Raw genomic sequence first — 19,666 nt, 5'->3', positions numbered from 1 at the left:
ATACGCACGTTCATATTGCATGTATTATGGAAAATTTTAGCACAATTTGCAAATCAATTTTTGATTATGATTAAATCTACTCTGTAGACATCCTTCCATTGATTCTGTTACTGAATTTGAAAAATTTTAAAATTGAAAACTTGCATTATTGAAAAAAGAAAACTGTTGATTCTCCAGCCCAATTCTATTAATAAACTTTTCCTCTCTCAAATTGGATTCAGTTCGGTGGGCTGTTGAATTAAAACAATCGACCATATTCTGCAGAATCAATACTTGGCTTGTAAGTGTATCGCTGCCATACAATAAACGGAAACATCTACGCTGGGAATACATGGCATATTTTCCTTTTGCAACGAACGGTTAGACCGAATCATCTAATTTTAGGTATCCTGTGGGAGCACAGCACTCACGACTCGAAACTTTCGATACACACACAATAGAACAGAACACACTTTACATTATCAGCGAATTTAGAGTAGCATTATAAATAGCTTACATAGTCCTGGGGGACATTTAAACAAAAAATAAATCGCATTAAAAAAAGCCTGTTGTATCATAACAGAGCAATCGCAATGTGATATTTCGACTGAAAAGAATGATACAGTACTAATTTTATAAAAATCTAACATAAATTGTTGTACTTATTCGATATTCCTGTTTTTATTTATTTAAGAGTACTTGGAAAAGGCGGCACAGCTGTTGAGCCCAAGAGGTTTGTTAATATACAAAGTAGTACAGATATAAAACTATCAAACAAAAAGAAAACGGAACTGAAAATATGCACAACTCAAAATAGAGGAAAATAAAATAACTTAAAAAAATAAAAAATAAATTAAAAAAAGGAAGAACTACAAAAACCCATTAATTTAATCATCTATGTAGTTTATTTTTAAAAAGGTTTAAGTTACTTATTCATTGAATAGACTATTTCAAATTTTAACCACTCTATTTGAATAGAAGAATTCTTTAATCATTTTGAAGTTAATATCTTTTCGAAGTCTGAAAATATGACCTCTCAGATGAGTGTTATTGTAAAACGTAAGGAGATTTATCATAGAACAGTTGGAATGGTTATTTATAATTTTATAGACTTTAATAACCATTCTCTTCTCCAAATTGTAGAGAGTCATTCTATTCAATTTTATATCATATGAAAGTGATTTAAGTACGGATAGTATTTTTATAATTCTTCGTTGGACCTTTTCTAAGCATACAACATATTTTTTAAAATAAGACTTCCAAATGGAATAAGCAAATTCAAGTTATGGTCTGATACAGGTTTTATAAATTCTGGCCAAAAGCTTGGCATTGATACGATAAAAACACGTTTATTAACACACAGAAAGGAATAACAATTTGGTGAAACTTTTTTCAACAAAATAAATGCAAAGTTGTAAAATTTAATGACAGTTAAACAACAGAACATTTTTGCTGATGTTGCTTATAAAAATATGGCACAAAAATTCTATCGGCCTACTTTTTATATAAAAATAATAAAAAAAACACACTTTTCAAACCGAAGACTGACAAATTATCGAAACAAATTGCCTTGAATAATACAAAAAAAAATTCTACCAACATCGATAAATAAAGCATCTGCCTACCGTCAAAAGTTGGCTGATTTCCCAGCTGGGGGTTGGGAAATTCAGAAATTTTCACAAGTCATTATTTAATGCGTATTGATGATGACGGATCATTTTCCGCGTTGTTTTGCACCCGCTCGGCCGATTTTTTCATTTATTTTTTCACTTCGTTCGCAAAGGGAGCTGTCGTTCCCCATTTATCCGCGACTGGTAAATTTAATTTAACGTCGCGATAATTGGTCATCTTTTATTCAGCGGGTGTTGTAACCGCCGCCAGTTGTATAAATGTATAATTGTCACGTCAGCTATCCATTTTGCCTAATCTATTTTGGCTTTGCGGTTCAGATGATGTTTTGCCCTCTTGCACACTTGAATAATATCCGCCTACTTATTTATATTCAAGTATAACATGTTTCCTGCATCTCATTACAAACCCTCCCCTGTCCGAAAACTAGTATTTGGGGGGGGGGGGGGGTGAATTTACATAAACGGCAAGAGTAGTAATGCATTTGCAATTGCTATGATTCCGTCTTCAGTGGACGCTGCTATCGGGGATTAGAAATCAGCAATATATGTAGATTTGAATAAAGTCAATTTAATATTTCGTGTAATGGTATATTCTCACGATACTTTCAATATTTAGCTGCATGAACTCAAAAGCTTACTTTTGATTATCTTGTATGCATATCAATGTTGCATGGCTAGTATTGGTTTTAAAAAAATTTAAAATACTAGAATGCTGGGAAATTATTTATAGACCAAACGGTCAAGTAAATTTTTACAAATGAACAAAGAAAAATATATACATAGATTGTATTAGATAAAAATTGTACAGAGTAAGAATGGTAAAGATTTTTAAAATAAAAATCGTCAAAATATGCTCCTCATTCGTTTTCTGCCACTAATAGAATAAAAATGTATGAAATAAGTGTCATAATCAGATCCTATGCCGCTGATTGAGCAATTGCTTACCAGCTGAGAAATTGCTACTTCAGATCCTGACTGAAATCGAAAATTAATTCAATTTTCTCAATGATTACGAATATGTCTGTAGTTGCTATCACGATTTGAATAAATATAAAATTCAAATCGATAAACAAATATCAAAACTTTCCTATTCTTATCTGACAACAATTGTTAAGACAGTTCCATACAAAACTTGCATCATTAAAAATTCTACCTTTCAAGTAGAATCCATTTCTATTTTCCATTATTTTCGCTCTACAAAGCAAACGAAAAACTACTGGAGATGTACACCTTTCTGAATAAAACTTCTCTGCTCAGTAAATATCATATCTGCTACTCTTGGAATCGATTTTGTATTATTATGTTAACATAATATTCAAAAGGTCGTGATCTGATTTTATGTTTTTCATTTTTTAATATATTTAACACTGGACTGTGAAAATATGCAGTTTTCGGATATAATATAATACCATAAAGGTGGTCATGCCAACCTGTAGAAGTATACAGTACATTGAATTAGTTCAATTTAGGCATACTCGACCGCAAAAGATTAAATTGATACACTCATTGATCGAATTGAGTAGAAGGCCATTATGTTAATTCGCCCATTAGGAAAATTGGACGCGCGCTTTTCCCGGATCTTTCCCTTTTACAGGCATGCTTTTCATACCTCGCTTTTCTTCCTCTCGTGAAGCTCTCCTCCTCCAATTCCGGCCTCTCCCGTCGTCCTTTTCGCTGAAAATTCGGTTAAAGGACCCCCTACATCGGAACTTTTGTGAAAAAGGGCGACGTGGGAAACTAGCGCTGTGCTATCTTTATTTACCGTAGACGAAAATTTATACACTACATTGTATATACTACAAGCGAGATATAATAATACAGAATTTATAACATAATATATTTAATTTTTTTAAATGTATCTAAAATTCAAATTTAATTCGAATTTAAAGAATAAGTGACGTATTTATTATATACAGGTACCTCAAATGAGATAGTAATACAATTATTTTCATCCTCGTCGAACAGGCAAATGAACTGCACCAAGAGATTTAAATTATTAGGTACATACATATATAAAGTCCCATGTTGGGTCTATTAAAAAGGGAGTACTATAGGGACATTTAAGCCTCAACCTTATTTGTAAGGGTTTCCGCTTTATATTAGTTAAATAGTTGGAATTTTGTCATTCAATTTATACATATCATTAACCTAACTTATATATGTTTGGTCAAAAGCAATATTGGAACTATATTTAGTCTAACTGTAACAAGAAGATAAACATAAAATATCAAGAAGATATAAATAATTATTACTTCTTCCGGTTAACGTATTGACACTGAAACCTTATCAACTCTAATATTGTGCATAAATAATATAAATATAAATCTTCATCTTGATATGTTCAGTGGTGTGGAAAAAATTATGTGGTCACAACATTTTCTATTTTTCTAAGAGGAAAAACTGTTTTTATCTTCATCACATTGATACAAGATTTATACTAGAATTTTCTCGTAAAGCGCGCACATGTTTAAGGGGTTGAAAAAAATAGTGAAAGAAAAATTGAACAAGAGTAAGCTGCCACGTCCGGTTGACAGGTGCTCACCAAATTTTATATACATATGTACATATAACTTGATATGAAATCTCAGTTCAATACGCCGAAAGGTTTTTGAGAAAAACAAATAAAATTTCTCTCGATTGTCTAGAATAAAAGTACTACTTCCAGTTGAGGTAGAAACATTAAAAAAATGTAAGTGTATACAATTTATAACTTATCTAATCCATTGAGCGGCTTAAGAGATAGTTAAATTCAAAAACTTAAAAAAGGGGAGATACCACTTAATTACGTGATATAGAAAAGAAATTCAGTAACCGATACTAAAATTCAGTTCAATAGGACTAGCTGTGTTCAAAATATCTCCAAAATACACAGACACACACACACCATATTTTTTCTTAGATCAGTAATTGATTTTGATTTCGAATCAGCAAAATCTCGAGTTCGAATTTTCGCATAATATAAAAACTTCGTCTATTGTTACTACGTACATAGTTAAAGTAAAAATGGTACCTCTTTAAAATCTTTAACCATACAAAAAAGCATTGTTGAAATAAGGCGAATAAATTGCGATTATTTTATGACACCATTCACGATGAAATAATAAATAAATTTGAGACGAAGATACCTTTTATATGTGCCGAAAAGAGTACCGTGTATTATAAATGTTGTGTCCGTCAATTTTAAGTGGAAAATGTCCCCACGGTGACGTGTACACATTACGTGCGGAAAATGTGGAAAGCTTCGCCGCCGACCGATGACAGGAAAGAGAAAATATTCGCCAGCGCGTAAAACCGTGAGGAAAACGCCGTGGAAATTTCCCGTTCACGGCGGCGAGGAAATGAAAATTGATATAAGCCATATCCCGGGCGCAGATGGATGCTGAAAGTGGCCACGAGACGATGCGAAGGGAAGCGCGTCTGCGACGAAAGATTGAATAGAATCGACCGATAGACTCGAAAGATTGTCGAATCCCTCATTTTTCCCCGCCCCGAGAGATGAATACACATCACACCCCTATCGAAAAACGTTTCATTTGAACGACCAAAAAAAAATAGATTAAACGCAGCCAGTACTCACCCTGCAGAAGCTCGTGATTGTAGATATCTGAAAATAATAAAAAAAATATATTTATTACAATACATTATAAATATAGACAACATTTTGGCATTATGTCTAGGCTACTGTATAATGTTTACATTGTCGTAGCATGGCTATAAAATGGATCCGTACCAACATGGCGATGTGAAGAGGACCACTAGAAAGGAGAAAAAAAAAGGTTTCTCTTGATGTAATGGACCTGAACGGGATTACGAGAATAAATAACGGTGATAAAAGGTCTGCAAACAATCTTGAAAGTGCTTGCAGGGATGCGCACAGCAATGACCTAATTTTGCGTCCGTGAAATGGCGCTGACCTGTACGCCATAACAGTAATAAATAAGGAATCATTTTGTTTTAGTGCCCGATAGCACGACAAAAATCAAAGTTCAGCTTTGTGCTGATATTCAGATATGGTAAATATTGATTTCAAGGTATTCGTTCGAAGGCTAGGTAAGCATTATATTACTGGATAATATTAAATATGAACCTTGGAGTCGTGTTCTATTTTAGTCGTATTTAAATATGACATATGTATGTTCATTATATTAAGATGAATGTTTGTATATTTGTTTATATGGTATGTAAACTAAGAGCTTTGAGATTTGAACTACTATATTTGTTTTGAATTCTTTTGTTTGAAATATATCAATATATTTTATTTTTAATTTATTCCAGGAAGCCTAACAGGTTACCCCAATGAGCCCTTCTGGTCAGAAACATTGTACATTTGTATAAATATTATTAGTATCATACAATGTACATAAATACATATCAATTAATATCCGCAGAGACATACATATGTGATCAAATTTGTAAATTTGCACCATTTTAAATAATTTAGCGAAATTCAGTAAATATATAGCAATTAACATCCACAGAGACATTTATGGTCAAATTTGTAAATTTGCAGCATTTTATACAATTTAACGAAATTTGAGATTGCTGAAAACCCGAAATTTTGCCAAAAATAGGTAAGATTACCAATTTGTTGGAACCGTTTCAATGAAAATCATTTGATTTTCGTTTCAATGAAATTGTAATTTTAATGAGATTGCAAACTCAGATAGGAAACATAGATCTGGAGTCTCAAATCCAAGGTATGACTAGCAGAAACCAGTGGAATTTGAGCTCGTGACTACTCTGTTCAAAACATTATATGATAACCACTAGTCTATTCCGTTGGTTACTATGTAAGTATACATATTATAGTTTATACCAGATGTCGGCAATCCATGACCCGCGCGTCACCAAGTGACGTATTTGACAATGTTTTTGAACAGCAACAACCACTTTGATTTTTTGATTTTGAAATGCTTTTTATTATTACGAAATTATAAATTATTAATCTTATATCTATTTTTATAGCTACTGATCTACTGATCATTTTCTATTTGACAATTTAATTTAATTTGGTTAGTAATCATCGTATTACGAGTATATTATTCTTATGTTAACGTACAGCATAATAGGAAAAAGAGCTCAAAAACCTATTTACAATTCTTATAAATGCTCATAATACATCTAATACATAATTTTAATTAAAGACTCTCTAAAGTCGATGACCTAAAGCAGATTGTTAACAACCAATTTGTTACAAACAATTTGTTAACAACCGCTTGGTTACTTAGAAACAAGTCGAAGTTTTGATCGTCCATTATTCAAGCTAAATTTTACAATTTTAAAAGCGTCTGTATTTTGCAAAATTTAAAATATTAACAAGGTGCTTAATTTGCGATGAAAAAATCAGACTTATTCAATTGCGATGTGTTTTAATTAGTTTCCGAAAATTGCGATGAAAATTCACTACGAAAAACGACTAAGCAATGTCATTTGTTTTTTCGTTTAAAAATTAATTTGAAAGATTTTCATTTCTTAATAATTAAACAGCAACGTATTATAAATAGGTGATAGTGAAGGGTATACTCAACTGGCTGAATAATTCGCATCAATAATTTTGTGTATAGTCATTATATGTTTGTAAATATGGTATTTAGTACATACATATGTATGTACAAAGTTTGACCATAAGTGTCGGCATTTATGGTCGTATATATAATGGATAAATAAATATTATGTGAAAAATACTTTTTGTGAAAAACTGTTTTGGTGTCAATTATGTGAAAGAGTATTAAAATACTGTACTCTAAAAAATAAATAAATAGTTTAAGCATTACGTAAATCGAAGTATTCTAGGATTGTTAGTATTACAGACCAATCAAATGACCAAAATAATTGTCATTCGAAAAAGATTTTATTTGTAGAACATTTTTCAAAGAATCAGGATTATATGTATATGTTATTGATTAATCTGATATATTAGCAATAAGCTACATAATATGTATATATGTGTAATAGTAATATATACGTACAGATAAAATTTAAGGACGGCTCTGGCTAGTATCGTTCTAATCGATCTTTCTAGGCCTAGAATGTCCAAATAAGAAAAATCGAGACCGTCTTCTGAATTCCAACATTGGACCAACGATCAGGAAATGTCTATTCGTTATCAACGATTCCCGGATATACCACTTTCGGGTAATTTAACAGAAATAGAGCCTTGCACGCTCGACTACTAGACAATGGATAATAACGAACGTTTTCGAACGATCCCGGTTTATCTGAGAGCTACCTCCTTTATTTCGAACAGCTGTCTAGAATAGCCTACAGAGACAGTTCTGCACTAGATATTTATATAATACATCTCGATTGTCCCATCGCTTTTCAAATATTAATAGACAACAGTATACATACGTGTACATTCCCAATGGTCAACGTTTCAATGGAAACACGAGATGCGCTCTCGTTCCTTTGAAGGCACGGAACTCGATACCGCGTTTATTTGATATGCGATCTTCACGTTGTGTTTTAAAAGCTTTTTTTATTTATTTTTTTTCCATTCGGAAAACCCTTTTTTGCATTCGTATAGAGTATGAACGTTTCTTTGCGGCGACATTTGGTATGCAGCCAAAATGACTATGTAATTAGAACAGTTACGAGAAACTTCATTCCGTCTGTGAAAATACGTTGCTTGCATATATTTATTCATTGTTACCGTGAAAAGCCGTGCGTTTCGAAAATCCGATTAGATTGTTGCTTTTTTTTTTTACGTATTATACTATTAAAAAGTTTTTGAGATAGAACTATATACGAGCCATTATATTTGAAGTGGCAAAAGTCCACTTTTCTTCATTGCGAGAAATATTTCTCAAAACATTAAATATATTGTTGTGCGTTTCACAATATTTAAAAATATTGGTAGCCTGTAATACGTTTATTCTTTTTTTCCCAGATTCTGGACATATCGAGTTCAAATATGTGATCAACAATTTGTGAATTAAGTCAAACAGAAATAGTGTTTTGGAAATGAAATATAATATAACGGCTCATATTCTGCTGAATATTGTATATGGTTTTGTCTTTTTGTTGTCTACTTTTATGTCTTTGTGTATGTTGTAATTGTCTTTTTGTATTTCGTTTTTTTTCTTTGTATGTTTGGGAATTACCTATTACTATGGCCTTCCACAATATAACAATAAAAATAAATAAATATAATGCTTTTCAAATATAACGACTCATATATAACACACTACACTTGTCAACATATATAACTAGTAATCAAAATGGCAATGAATCTTTTCAAATTTAGAAATGATTTTTTGATTAAAAATATCGCCTATTCTTTACTCAGTAATCGTTTAAAAGAGATAATTCTATCAAAAAGTACTTTGTACTATACATATATGTACATATGTACATATACTATAACTTAAGCCCACATATGGGACTCTTTTGTATGAGAAAACTTTGGAGAATGGAACTCTCAATAGACTACGTATATTCGTGAGAGTATTTATAATCGCTATAAATCAAATATAATCTTTCAAAAGGCAATGATACTAATATTATTGAGAAATAATATGGCTTCAAGTTACAGTTTTTGGAATATAACTACATATAAATTATAGCTAGTCGTGAATTAAAATTGTGTCATTTTTACAATCGATATAGTATTGCATCAAAGCTATCCAAATTATTAAAAAAAAAAAAAGCTTTTTTTGAAAACGTTTTTTTTAACCATGTTTATTTTATGTTCTGCTTTTAAAAGTTTTCTCACATTAATATTAAGTTTATATATATAGGATGACAGCAAAAAAGAAACTGTTTTTTTAGCCTGTAAGTTGTGAAGGAGTGGTAGAAAGACGAGTTGGGATAGCTTCTTGTCCGATGTAATTTTTAATGAGTTCTTTAATGATTCAATTCCTCTAGCTTCATGTCGGGGACATTAACTTACTTCAATTTTAGCTAAACCTCGCATGTGGTTCAAAATCAATTACAATTTTTTTGATGGGCGAGAATTTCACTAAACTAACAGATTGAAGCTTATAAAAATGTATGAAATTTTATATGAAGTCCAGTAAATTAATAATAGCAAACACAAAACGATGCTAGTGAGGAATCCTTTTCTATTTTCATTTCCATCCGATATATTATCCGAGTGTACAGTAGTTGTGTGTTTGAGTACGAAATGCAAATAAACGCCTTTTTTGACGTATATTTCGTTTCCCGGAATAGTGCCGAGTTATTAATATGCACACAGTTCTATTTCGAGGTTGGATATTGATCGCCATACGAGGCGGGAAAAGCGAGCGTAACGACCCCGTTACGCGCCAAAAAATACTGAATGGGCGTCGAGTGTGCATTTTCCGAAGTTTTTCCCGAGCTGATGAAATCGGACGTGGTGTGTATGGGAACTAACGTGCTCGCGAATGCGGAAATCGCCAATTAACACCACGATCGAAGTGCTATCGTTATCGTATTCTCTAATAATCCAATTTGTATCACGAACGAAAACGGTCAATTAAAAACGAAGCGAGCTTTAGCAAATTCTGAAATGAAAATCTTTTGCATATGAAATTTAAAGTTATACTATTCGATGATTTGATAACAATTTTAAGTACATATATATCTATATACTATAATATAAAGTTTTATCCAATGCAACGTGTCAAATTATTCTTTCATGTCAAGGATGAGAGGCAAGCCTCTCTTCTTCAAGCTAGTATCAACGCTGTCTTGGAGCTCAGTTCTATTTTAGGGTCTAGAACTTAATATTAGTAAATGTGCAATTATGAACTTTGGACGTGCACATTCGCCTTATTGTCATGGATATTCCATTGGAAAATTCTTGTTGAAATGTGTGGAATCTATAGTCGATTTCAGTATATATTTTGATCATCAACTCACCTTTCACAACCACATCATGACAGTCACTGAAGTTTCCTTTAAGTAGATATTTATATACTATAATATCGGTTTTGTTGTTATCAAATCTTCAGATATGTTAGGCTATTCTTCAGCACTTTATCTTTTCGCTAGCTCTTCAACTCGCTTGTGAGATGCAACCTTGAGTATAACGCGATTGTGTGGAATGAAGCAAATGACTCTCTAATGATTGAGACAGTGAAAAAGCATTTCGTCGTTTCCTATATAGGAAAGAATATAGACATTACCCATATATCTAGCCTACACTACACTGGAGACGATAAGAACAAGAGGCGATTTAATAAAAATATTTAAAATAAGAAATATATGTTTCCTATATAGAAAAGAGTATGGGTATTACCCATATCTCTAACTTAATAATTTTCTTTTGGGCATGCTTGGGTATAATTCGCTTAAATTTCGGAGAAACTTGTCATTAATTCGGTTTGTTCTCCAGCTTCTACTTTGTAATACGTCATGCCCGTACAGTTGAGACTTTTGTCCCTAATAATTATGTATGTGCTTGGTAGACATCATAATTTTATGGTTGTACCTCCTGCTCGTACAGTTCTTTTTAGAATGGCTCCTATTCCAAGAGCTATCCGACTTCTCAATGAAATCGTTGCTGCTGAGCCTTAATGTGACATTTTCCACTTCAGTGAGCGTAGGTTATGGGAGATTAGTTTAATCTATTTGTCTGGTAGCCTGCGTTCATAATTATTTTCAAAATTGAATTTGATGAATAAGTGGAATTTTGATATTCTCTCTTCCATTTTGCCCTCACAGGGATATATTGTATTTGCGGCTGGTTCCTACATACATACGTATATGTATATTGGTGCTGGCTGTAGATGCAAGATATTTCCTACTTTGTATTTTATTATTTGATATTTTTACTTTATCTGCTATTATTATAATGCCGTTGTTTTTATAATTATGTATAAACTAGTGTTGTACCCGATGACATATCATAGCATGGGTTTCGGCGTATTAAGTTATTAAATAAAAAATAAATTATAAGAAATGTGATTTTTTTTCAAATACCTTTTAAATATATTTAATTTAATATTTATATTTAATTGTTTAAGATGGTAAAAACTACCTACCTACCTACATTTAAACAATATAAAACACTGATAGAAAAATAAGTTAATTAATTAATTAAATAAATTTTCAATACATGGCGGTAAATTCTCAGCCAGCGGTCATCGACTTTAGAGAGTCTTTAATTAATATTATGTATTAGATGTATTATGAGCATTTATAAGAATTGAAAATTTGTTTTTGAGCTCTTTTTCCTATTACGCTGTACATATTAACATTATAATAATATAATACTAGGATTACTAACAAAATTAATTTAAAATTGTAAAATAGAAAATGATCAGTAGCTATTAAAATAGATATAAGATGTATTGTGAACATAATTTAGTAATAATAAAATGCATTTAAAAATCAAATTCGCCAAGCGGAAAGATCGGCATCGATTCGTATATATAGAAGTTATTTTTTTGTTATTATGTATATCTTCGTATACGTTTTAGCAGTGACGTACGTATGTATGTCGAATCGAAACGACTATTATAGTACGGCGAGCTTTATCGACGGAATATCGATATTATTGTATGTATATACCTACATATATGATGATGATGTATTTTTGTCTTTGTATATACTTATGTATATATTTTTATTTATTTTATCTCTCTGTAGTTTTTCGACCATTAGAAACTCCTGTAATGCTACATGATCCTTACTTAAATTTATATAATTAAAATGCAAATTTCCACATTTCCATTTGAAATTCGAATTAATTAAATTGAAATCACATTATTTTTCAGTTTAATATTAATGAATTGGATTTACACATTATATATGTATGTGCATATATGAATTTAACAGAAATACAATTCAAATATTTGCAAATGAAAATTATTCCCATCATATGAATTATTTACGTTAAAAAAACAAAAGGCATTTTCAAAATTACCACGAACATTATATACAAACACCTATCCTTATGCATAATATTTTAATTTTAATTCCCAAAAATACAATACTCTAATAAAAACTTAACAGCGAAGGTATACAAAAAAGCTCTTCATCCACGTTTTTTTGAATACACACATGTGCTCTCGTAAATAACGTCCGGTGTGTGTGCTTTTATTGTTTTCCAAGCTCTTACTTTTTATTTGTGCGTGAGCTTTCCGCATGCACGAGCGCGAGAATATTACGCGATTTGAAACACAGAACTATTTATTTCAACATTAATATGTATAAGACTTTAATCTTGAAAGGGCGCATGAAAATCTGAAAATAAATTCCATTTAATTCGCACGTCGGCTTGTATTTAAAATCTCGAATCTCGAAGATGAATAAATTATCGGCGAAAACCGAAAAACCGATTAGGCGTCGCAAAGTTGAGCTTTTAACGGATTTTAATAATCAATTTAAAAGCCGAAAACAGACCAAAGTGAACGGAGTCCGTATATATCTGAATAGAATATTCTATTATATATAAACACGAATACAAATCTAACCTTTTCGATGTCGGTTCAAATTATCGATAATTTGACGGGGAACGCTTTGACAAAGGACGTCACTGTCAAAATCAGCACATCCATCTCTCCACACGTCTTAAACTTTCAGATTTAATCCATTTTAGATCCCAGATCCATGTGTCGTGTTTCACCGAACGTGCGAAGAGCATTTTCGGATCAGCGTCTTGTATTTGTTTTGTGTATTCAATGGAACGTCTCTGAGCCGGGTCAAATTTTGTCTCGTCGTGATTTCATTACGTATTCATGAAAGTTTCCCGGAGTAGTGTCGATGGACCATATCGACCGGATCGAATCGGACACCCCCATTGGTTCAGGATATCCATCTCTGAGATAAGTTACCAGCAATGTGTATAATCCAGACTTTATATAAGATAAACCCGTATTATACATATAAAATGAGACTTGCATACTAACGTACACATGTACGTTATATGACACCAGCGCCTTGTCCATACAAACGTATTACACTTCTCCTTTCCTCAATTATGGCACTAGAGAAATTATTTTTAATATGCTATGGATATCCACCATAGGCATGTTTCTATCTTTTTATTTTTTTGATTAGTTATTTTTATAGGAGCTAGGAGCCACCAAACATCTATAAAATCGCCTCGTTTTTACACCCACGAAAAGAGTCCAGCGTGCTAATTTAACGGTTGATTTTTAAAAAAATACGGAGACACAAAAATAGAAAATATCTTTCTCATACCATGATGAATTTTTTTTTAAATTGGTCCAGTTTCGGAGGAGAAAACTGGAGAATACTAAACCTCGATTTTGTCGATTTAAAATAGGTATTATCTGGTCGAGGCGCAAATTTCGCATTCACTCAATATAAATATATATTGTCGCGTTCACTCAATATACATATCGAAGAAAGGATTGGCAACAAAATAACGTTTCGGGTATCTAGCTCTCTTAACTACACGTTTTTTACAAAATACTAGCTGAACCCGGCACGCGATATAATGCCAGAATGAGGTATACAATTCTTGTTCCCGTTTCAAGTGATTTATAATTATTTATTTGTTCAAAAATATTTAGGACAGGATATGGATATTTTATTGAGGACAGAATATGGACTGGGTAGTGTGAATTTAATTTAAAAACTGTGATATTATCTAATATAAAAGATGATATTTATGTATCATTTTTAATTATTTCATTTTTACTAAATATTTAACATTCCTAAAATATGTTTTTTTCATAATACCAAAAAAAAAAATCAGTAATAAAGGGCTTGTAAAAAGAGGAGCACTCTAATATTGTGTATCTATGTACATATGTACTTGTGTTTGACACTCAAAATATGATGCTTAAATTAAAATAAATCTTTTAATTTCTAGTAATTTGATATTGATATACTTTTTTAGTAAAAGTAGTTCAATTTTTGGGGTTTGGTGCATCCGCTCTAAAATCGCCAGATTAACAGAACGGCAGCTTTAAACGTAATTCTCGTTTTCTAGAATAATAGATTTGCACATCAGATGACGAGTAACCTTTCGATTTGCCCAGATGCAATTATTAAAATTGAGTTGGATCTTTCTGGCGAGTTTAATAAGGCAAGATTCGGAAATTATCAAATATTCCCTTATTAAACTCCCCTATGATCCAACTCAATTTTAATAATTGCATCTGTGCACATCAAAAGGTTATCCGTCATCTGATGTGCAATATATTGTTACGTACGCCGTGGATTGAGCGAATTGTACTTAGACCAACGGATATCTGTTATTGGTTAACTAAATGCATGCACTTACTTCCAAAGATTATATCTGGACTCTTTTATGCATTTAGGTTAAACAATGCATTTAGGCTAAACAATGACCGTTATTAGTTATTTCTCAGAATCGGTACGGGAAGACCCAATGTCTTGGAAATACATATCCGAATACGTGACTATACAACAGGTAAACAGATTAGGCGTCCTGAGAGATCTACCCTTTATAAGGCGGTACGTAGGCGATAAAATTAATTCTGGACTTAGCAGTGACACTGCGCGTATCTCTTTAATCATCAATAAATGCTGTGAAACGACTGTTGACCTTTTACTTGGATCCTCCACCCACCCCTACGCAACAATATCATTCGATAAGACGAGAATTGCATTTAAAGCAGCCGTCCGTTAATCTGTCGTTCAATTTCTCTGGCGATTTTAGAGCGGATGCACCGCATCCCAATTTTTGTCATAAAAGATTTACTTACGTAATGTTAAATTTTATTGAAACAAGCTAAACGATTGAAGTAAGTTTGATGAACATTTAGCTTTAGGTCTAGTAAAATAATATATACTTCAATTCCATTTTCAAGTATTACATATACAAATATAAGGAAAGCAATATACCTATGTATACATACAATATACATAAATTTTCATGGTCTGTATAGTAATATTATAAGCCCATGTTCGTAATGTACCTTGCTCGCGACAAATATGTATGTATTACACAAGCGACGACTTGTGAAAAGGGTCCATTCAGCTCGAGTTTATAAATCAGTCGAAAATAAATACATATATACATAAATATATTTATATAAAATATCGAGTGAATCTCACCTCTTGTATCCTGCGATGAACGGTGACTCTATGCCATTGGTGATCGTCGAATCTGACCCTCGCCGGTTTAATATGCATCTCTTGTTTGCCGTTAGACAATCCCATGGTCAGGGATACTCCGCCGTCCCTGACCGCCAGGTTGAGATAGTCCTGGCCGTGACCTGAAAGGAAAAAAAAGTCATTTTACCATAAGATTAGGAGCTTTTCCGGCGCGATGAGTTTCCTTCTTCCGACTTCGGAAAGAAACATCGCACAAAGCGGCGAAATCGTAAAGTTTGGACGACTTACGCGCTCGCGTACTTTCCTGCTTTCTTTTAATAATTTCACGGCAAAATTTCTTTCTTACTTTACGATTTCATTTCGTGCCTTTTTATGCGACCTAAGTATTTGAACTTTTTCATTTTGAATACGATATTATATTAAGAAAACGATCCCTCGTCGCGCGTATACACCTACGCTTCTGTACAAAGTTTAAGTGAAAAGCTAAATATACACATATGTATTATATAATATACTAACAGATCCGAGTGAAATCAATTTTTACTCTACAATATTCAATACTGTACTCGATTAAATCCATTTTTATGCTACTTTAGATATTAAATATTCAATATACGCTCTCTATTTATGAATGTTGATTTGAATAAAACATAAAACGGGAATTTTCCGCTGCGATCAAACGACGACGAGATTGGCTATTCTTGACAATGGAGTTCAGATTTTAATATCTCTTTTTGATGATGGTTATTAAAAATGAATCAAACTTCGCGCACAGTCGATGTGTTTGAGATTAATAGATATACAGCGGAAGAGTAAAGTATTTTGATCCAATTAAAATTTTAACGACTGACTTTTATTACTGGAAATAAACATTTTAAATCTGATCTTTATGATCTTTATTCGGATTTCATTTCATAGAACAATTTTATATTTTATATTTAGTATATTTGAATCATTGTCGTGTGTATGTTTGAAAAAGGATTGCGATCTTTTCATAATATGATACAATGATTTTGATGTGGAAGTATTTGGTTTAAATATATACATTGATATGAATAAACGTACATATTACAGGCCACCGGTATTTTTACATACCTCCTTTACGTTTCTAACTAACCAGTAGATTCTATGACAGAATCACTAATAACCATACTAACACACTTGTGAAGAGTCTCGGTGATTACAACAAAATGTCTATACCCTTCAGGTATAAACACAGATTACCTAAACACAATCTGCTTTAGGTCATCGACTTTAGAGAGTCTTTAATTAATATTATGTATTAGATTAGATGTATTATGAACATTTATAAGGATTGTAAATAGGTTTTTGAGCTCTTTTTCCTTTTATGCTTTAGATTAACATTAGAATAATATAATACTGTGATTACTAACCAAATTAAATTAAAATTGTAAAATATAAAATGATCAGTAGATCAGTAGCTATTAAAATATATATAAGATGTATTGTGAACATAATTTCGTAATAATAAAAAGCATTTAAAAATAAATAAAAAAACATGGCTTTCGTGTCAGTGGTCATTTTTATCTCTTATCCGATCGTTTTGATACTTTGCCATATTGCTCATTTTGGTCATCAATACACGTTAATGTATCGTCTGCCATTACGTTGGAGATAAAATATCGTATACAACGCGTTTTAAACACGCGGAAAGTAAATCTTCTTGACGTTTAATAAGCGTTCGTCCCGTATCTTCCAACCTGTTCGCCTTGATATGGCGATATAAGATTTTAATTGTTTAAACGCCTATAATTCACTCTATATTTTATGAAATTTGCTCTATTGGTTCTCGTTATCTCTAATATATAAATATTTATAGTTTTAACTCTCATATGTATATAAAAATTTCAAATTTGGCGTGTAGCTTCTTGTAGGGTAATACACGATATATGTATATTGATTTTTGGCCAAATATGTCAGATTTGACATGTTACGGCTAAAAGTATATCTCTTCACTGGGTTTTATCTGCGAGATAAGTATTCAATAATAAGTTATGTTTTATCTAATTGTTAATATGATTTACAATAAGCTTACATACATTTAGTTTTTTTACAATAAGCTTATTAAATATTGTTAAATGCAAAACATTATATTAATTGATGCCACTTTCAAAAATATAACGGCTCATACCTATGTATGTTGTCTTTTAAATCACTTAAATTTGCAATAACGTGTTTACTTAAAATCATGTGAAAAAAAAGTCAGACATTTTGTATGAAGTCTCGTAGATTATTATAATAAGTAAAACTATCGTCAACTATATAATGTTCATAACGGAAATGTACACGATGATGTTAACGATGAAACGAATGATCCTTTGTAAAGCAGCAGCTCTAGTATTTTCAACGTATATACGTATGTATATTTGCAATTCTACACATCTGGTGAATCTACTTTTTCAACCGTCTCTTAAAATGAATTACTTGCTTCTGATTTGATATGAGATGTAACAAGCACATGCTACATTTGATGAATCCCTACATATAAAATTATGTCTGTACTATCTTGCTTCATCATTCATTCGAGTGCCTGTCTCGTCCACCTTCCATCCATTAATCTATCTGCATATCTATTACTATCCCAATCGCACATCTCACTCAAGTGCTTATCTCACACACACACACACTCAATATTATACTCCATACATCCATTCATCATAAACGCATAATAAAACAAATAGATATTCAAATTTATATGTATATAGATTAAGAAAGCGGTGCCAAACAAAGCCCTTTTCGAATAATGGAAATCTTTGGTGTAGAGTTGATTTGGAATACGTAGACGTCGTTCAACTGAGCGAGCATCGAAATTCTTGATCAAATAGAAGTGCGCGACCCTTCTCTCCCCCTACCCCAGTCAGAGGGTTTTCCCCGCCCACCCACCCACTCGTCCGTCTGTCAAAGATGCAGCCACCTAGCTCCAGCGAGATATCGGGGCATCTTTTGTGGGGATCCCTTCCGCAGCGGTTAACCCGCTTCCCGCATATCCGCTGTGAAACTGCGTCAAAACAAGCGTGAACTAATCCGCCCTCTAAACACATACGGCTCTCTGAGACGCGGAAACTAAACCTTTATGATATCTACTACGTACATAAATAAGTACGATATATCATTAGATTTATTGTATACGGTATTGTTTTTATTTTTCTTTTCGTTCATCTTACAAAATTTTATTTACTTTGCGTTAAGTCTCGTGGGAACTATTCGTTTAAAGTGGTCTGTCTGTCTACTGAAGGGGTGAGTTCGGAATGAAAGAAAAAGTGATGATTTGATGGGTTTCAATTCTGTACGAAACCAACGCATCGGTACATCGGATTTGTCACTGAATGCTGGATTTTGAGTTGCTGATTGCAAAAGATTGACTTAAACATTATTTCGTCAGATTCAGCCGAAATAAAGCAAATTATATAAAATATAGAGTGTAAAGGAAAAAGTAATAGGCGTTTAAACAATTAAAAGCTGACATAGCGAGATGGCGGCGAAAAGTAAGAAGAGGCTAAAAATACGATCGATAAACGTCAGGAAGAATTACGAGAAAGTATTTTCAAACGTTTCTAATACGATAGTTTTTCACCATCGTAATGGTGGATGACACTTCCACTTATATTGATGACCAAACCGAGCAAAATGGAAAAATATAAAAACGATCGGATAAGAGCCAAAATTTTTCTTGACTAGTGATCGTAAGTGAAATTAAGAAGGGGTTAGTAAAAAAATATGGAAAATTCATTAAAAAACAAATTTTTATTAATCTTCTTTGTTACTTGTCCAAATTTGGGACTTAATAGGAAGAATCTATCTTAAATTCTTAATAAAATATGTCCTTTAGAAATTTAATTTTTTCACAGTAAGCTCATAAGTTTTTCCAACCTCATACGGATCATCCTATTGGTCTTTTGATTTTAAGTACTTCGAAGTGAATCTTACTTCAGACATTCTGAAAATGCTCTCTATCCATTTTAACTAAGGTCTTTCAATGAAAAGAGTCAGTAAATCAATTTAAAGAGCTTTCTTGATGTCGTTATTGCGTATTGAATTCTACTGTACTCCAGAAA

General features: G+C 32.1%; 1 protein-coding gene across 2 annotated transcripts in view; it reads right to left on the bottom strand.

The window, feature by feature from the left end:
- Positions 1-19,666, bottom strand: part of Nrx-1 (Neurexin 1) — a 244,318-nt gene that overhangs the window by 51,474 nt on the left and 173,178 nt on the right. For both annotated transcript variants that reach the window (XM_077440739.1, XM_077440738.1), the window contains exons 7-8: positions 15,591-15,751; positions 5,188-5,214 (exon numbers count right to left, since the gene is read on the bottom strand). In XM_077440739.1, coding sequence (XP_077296865.1) covers positions 5,188-5,214; positions 15,591-15,751 — 188 coding nt within the window. The remainder of the gene's footprint in view (positions 1-5,187; positions 5,215-15,590; positions 15,752-19,666) is intronic.

This window comes from Arctopsyche grandis, chromosome 11, assembly GCF_051622035.1.
Source record: "Arctopsyche grandis isolate Sample6627 chromosome 11, ASM5162203v2, whole genome shotgun sequence".
Taxonomy (NCBI): domain Eukaryota; kingdom Metazoa; phylum Arthropoda; class Insecta; order Trichoptera; family Hydropsychidae; genus Arctopsyche; species Arctopsyche grandis.
Note: the sequence above shows the minus strand (reverse complement) of the source record. Positions and strands in the feature narration are given on the sequence as shown.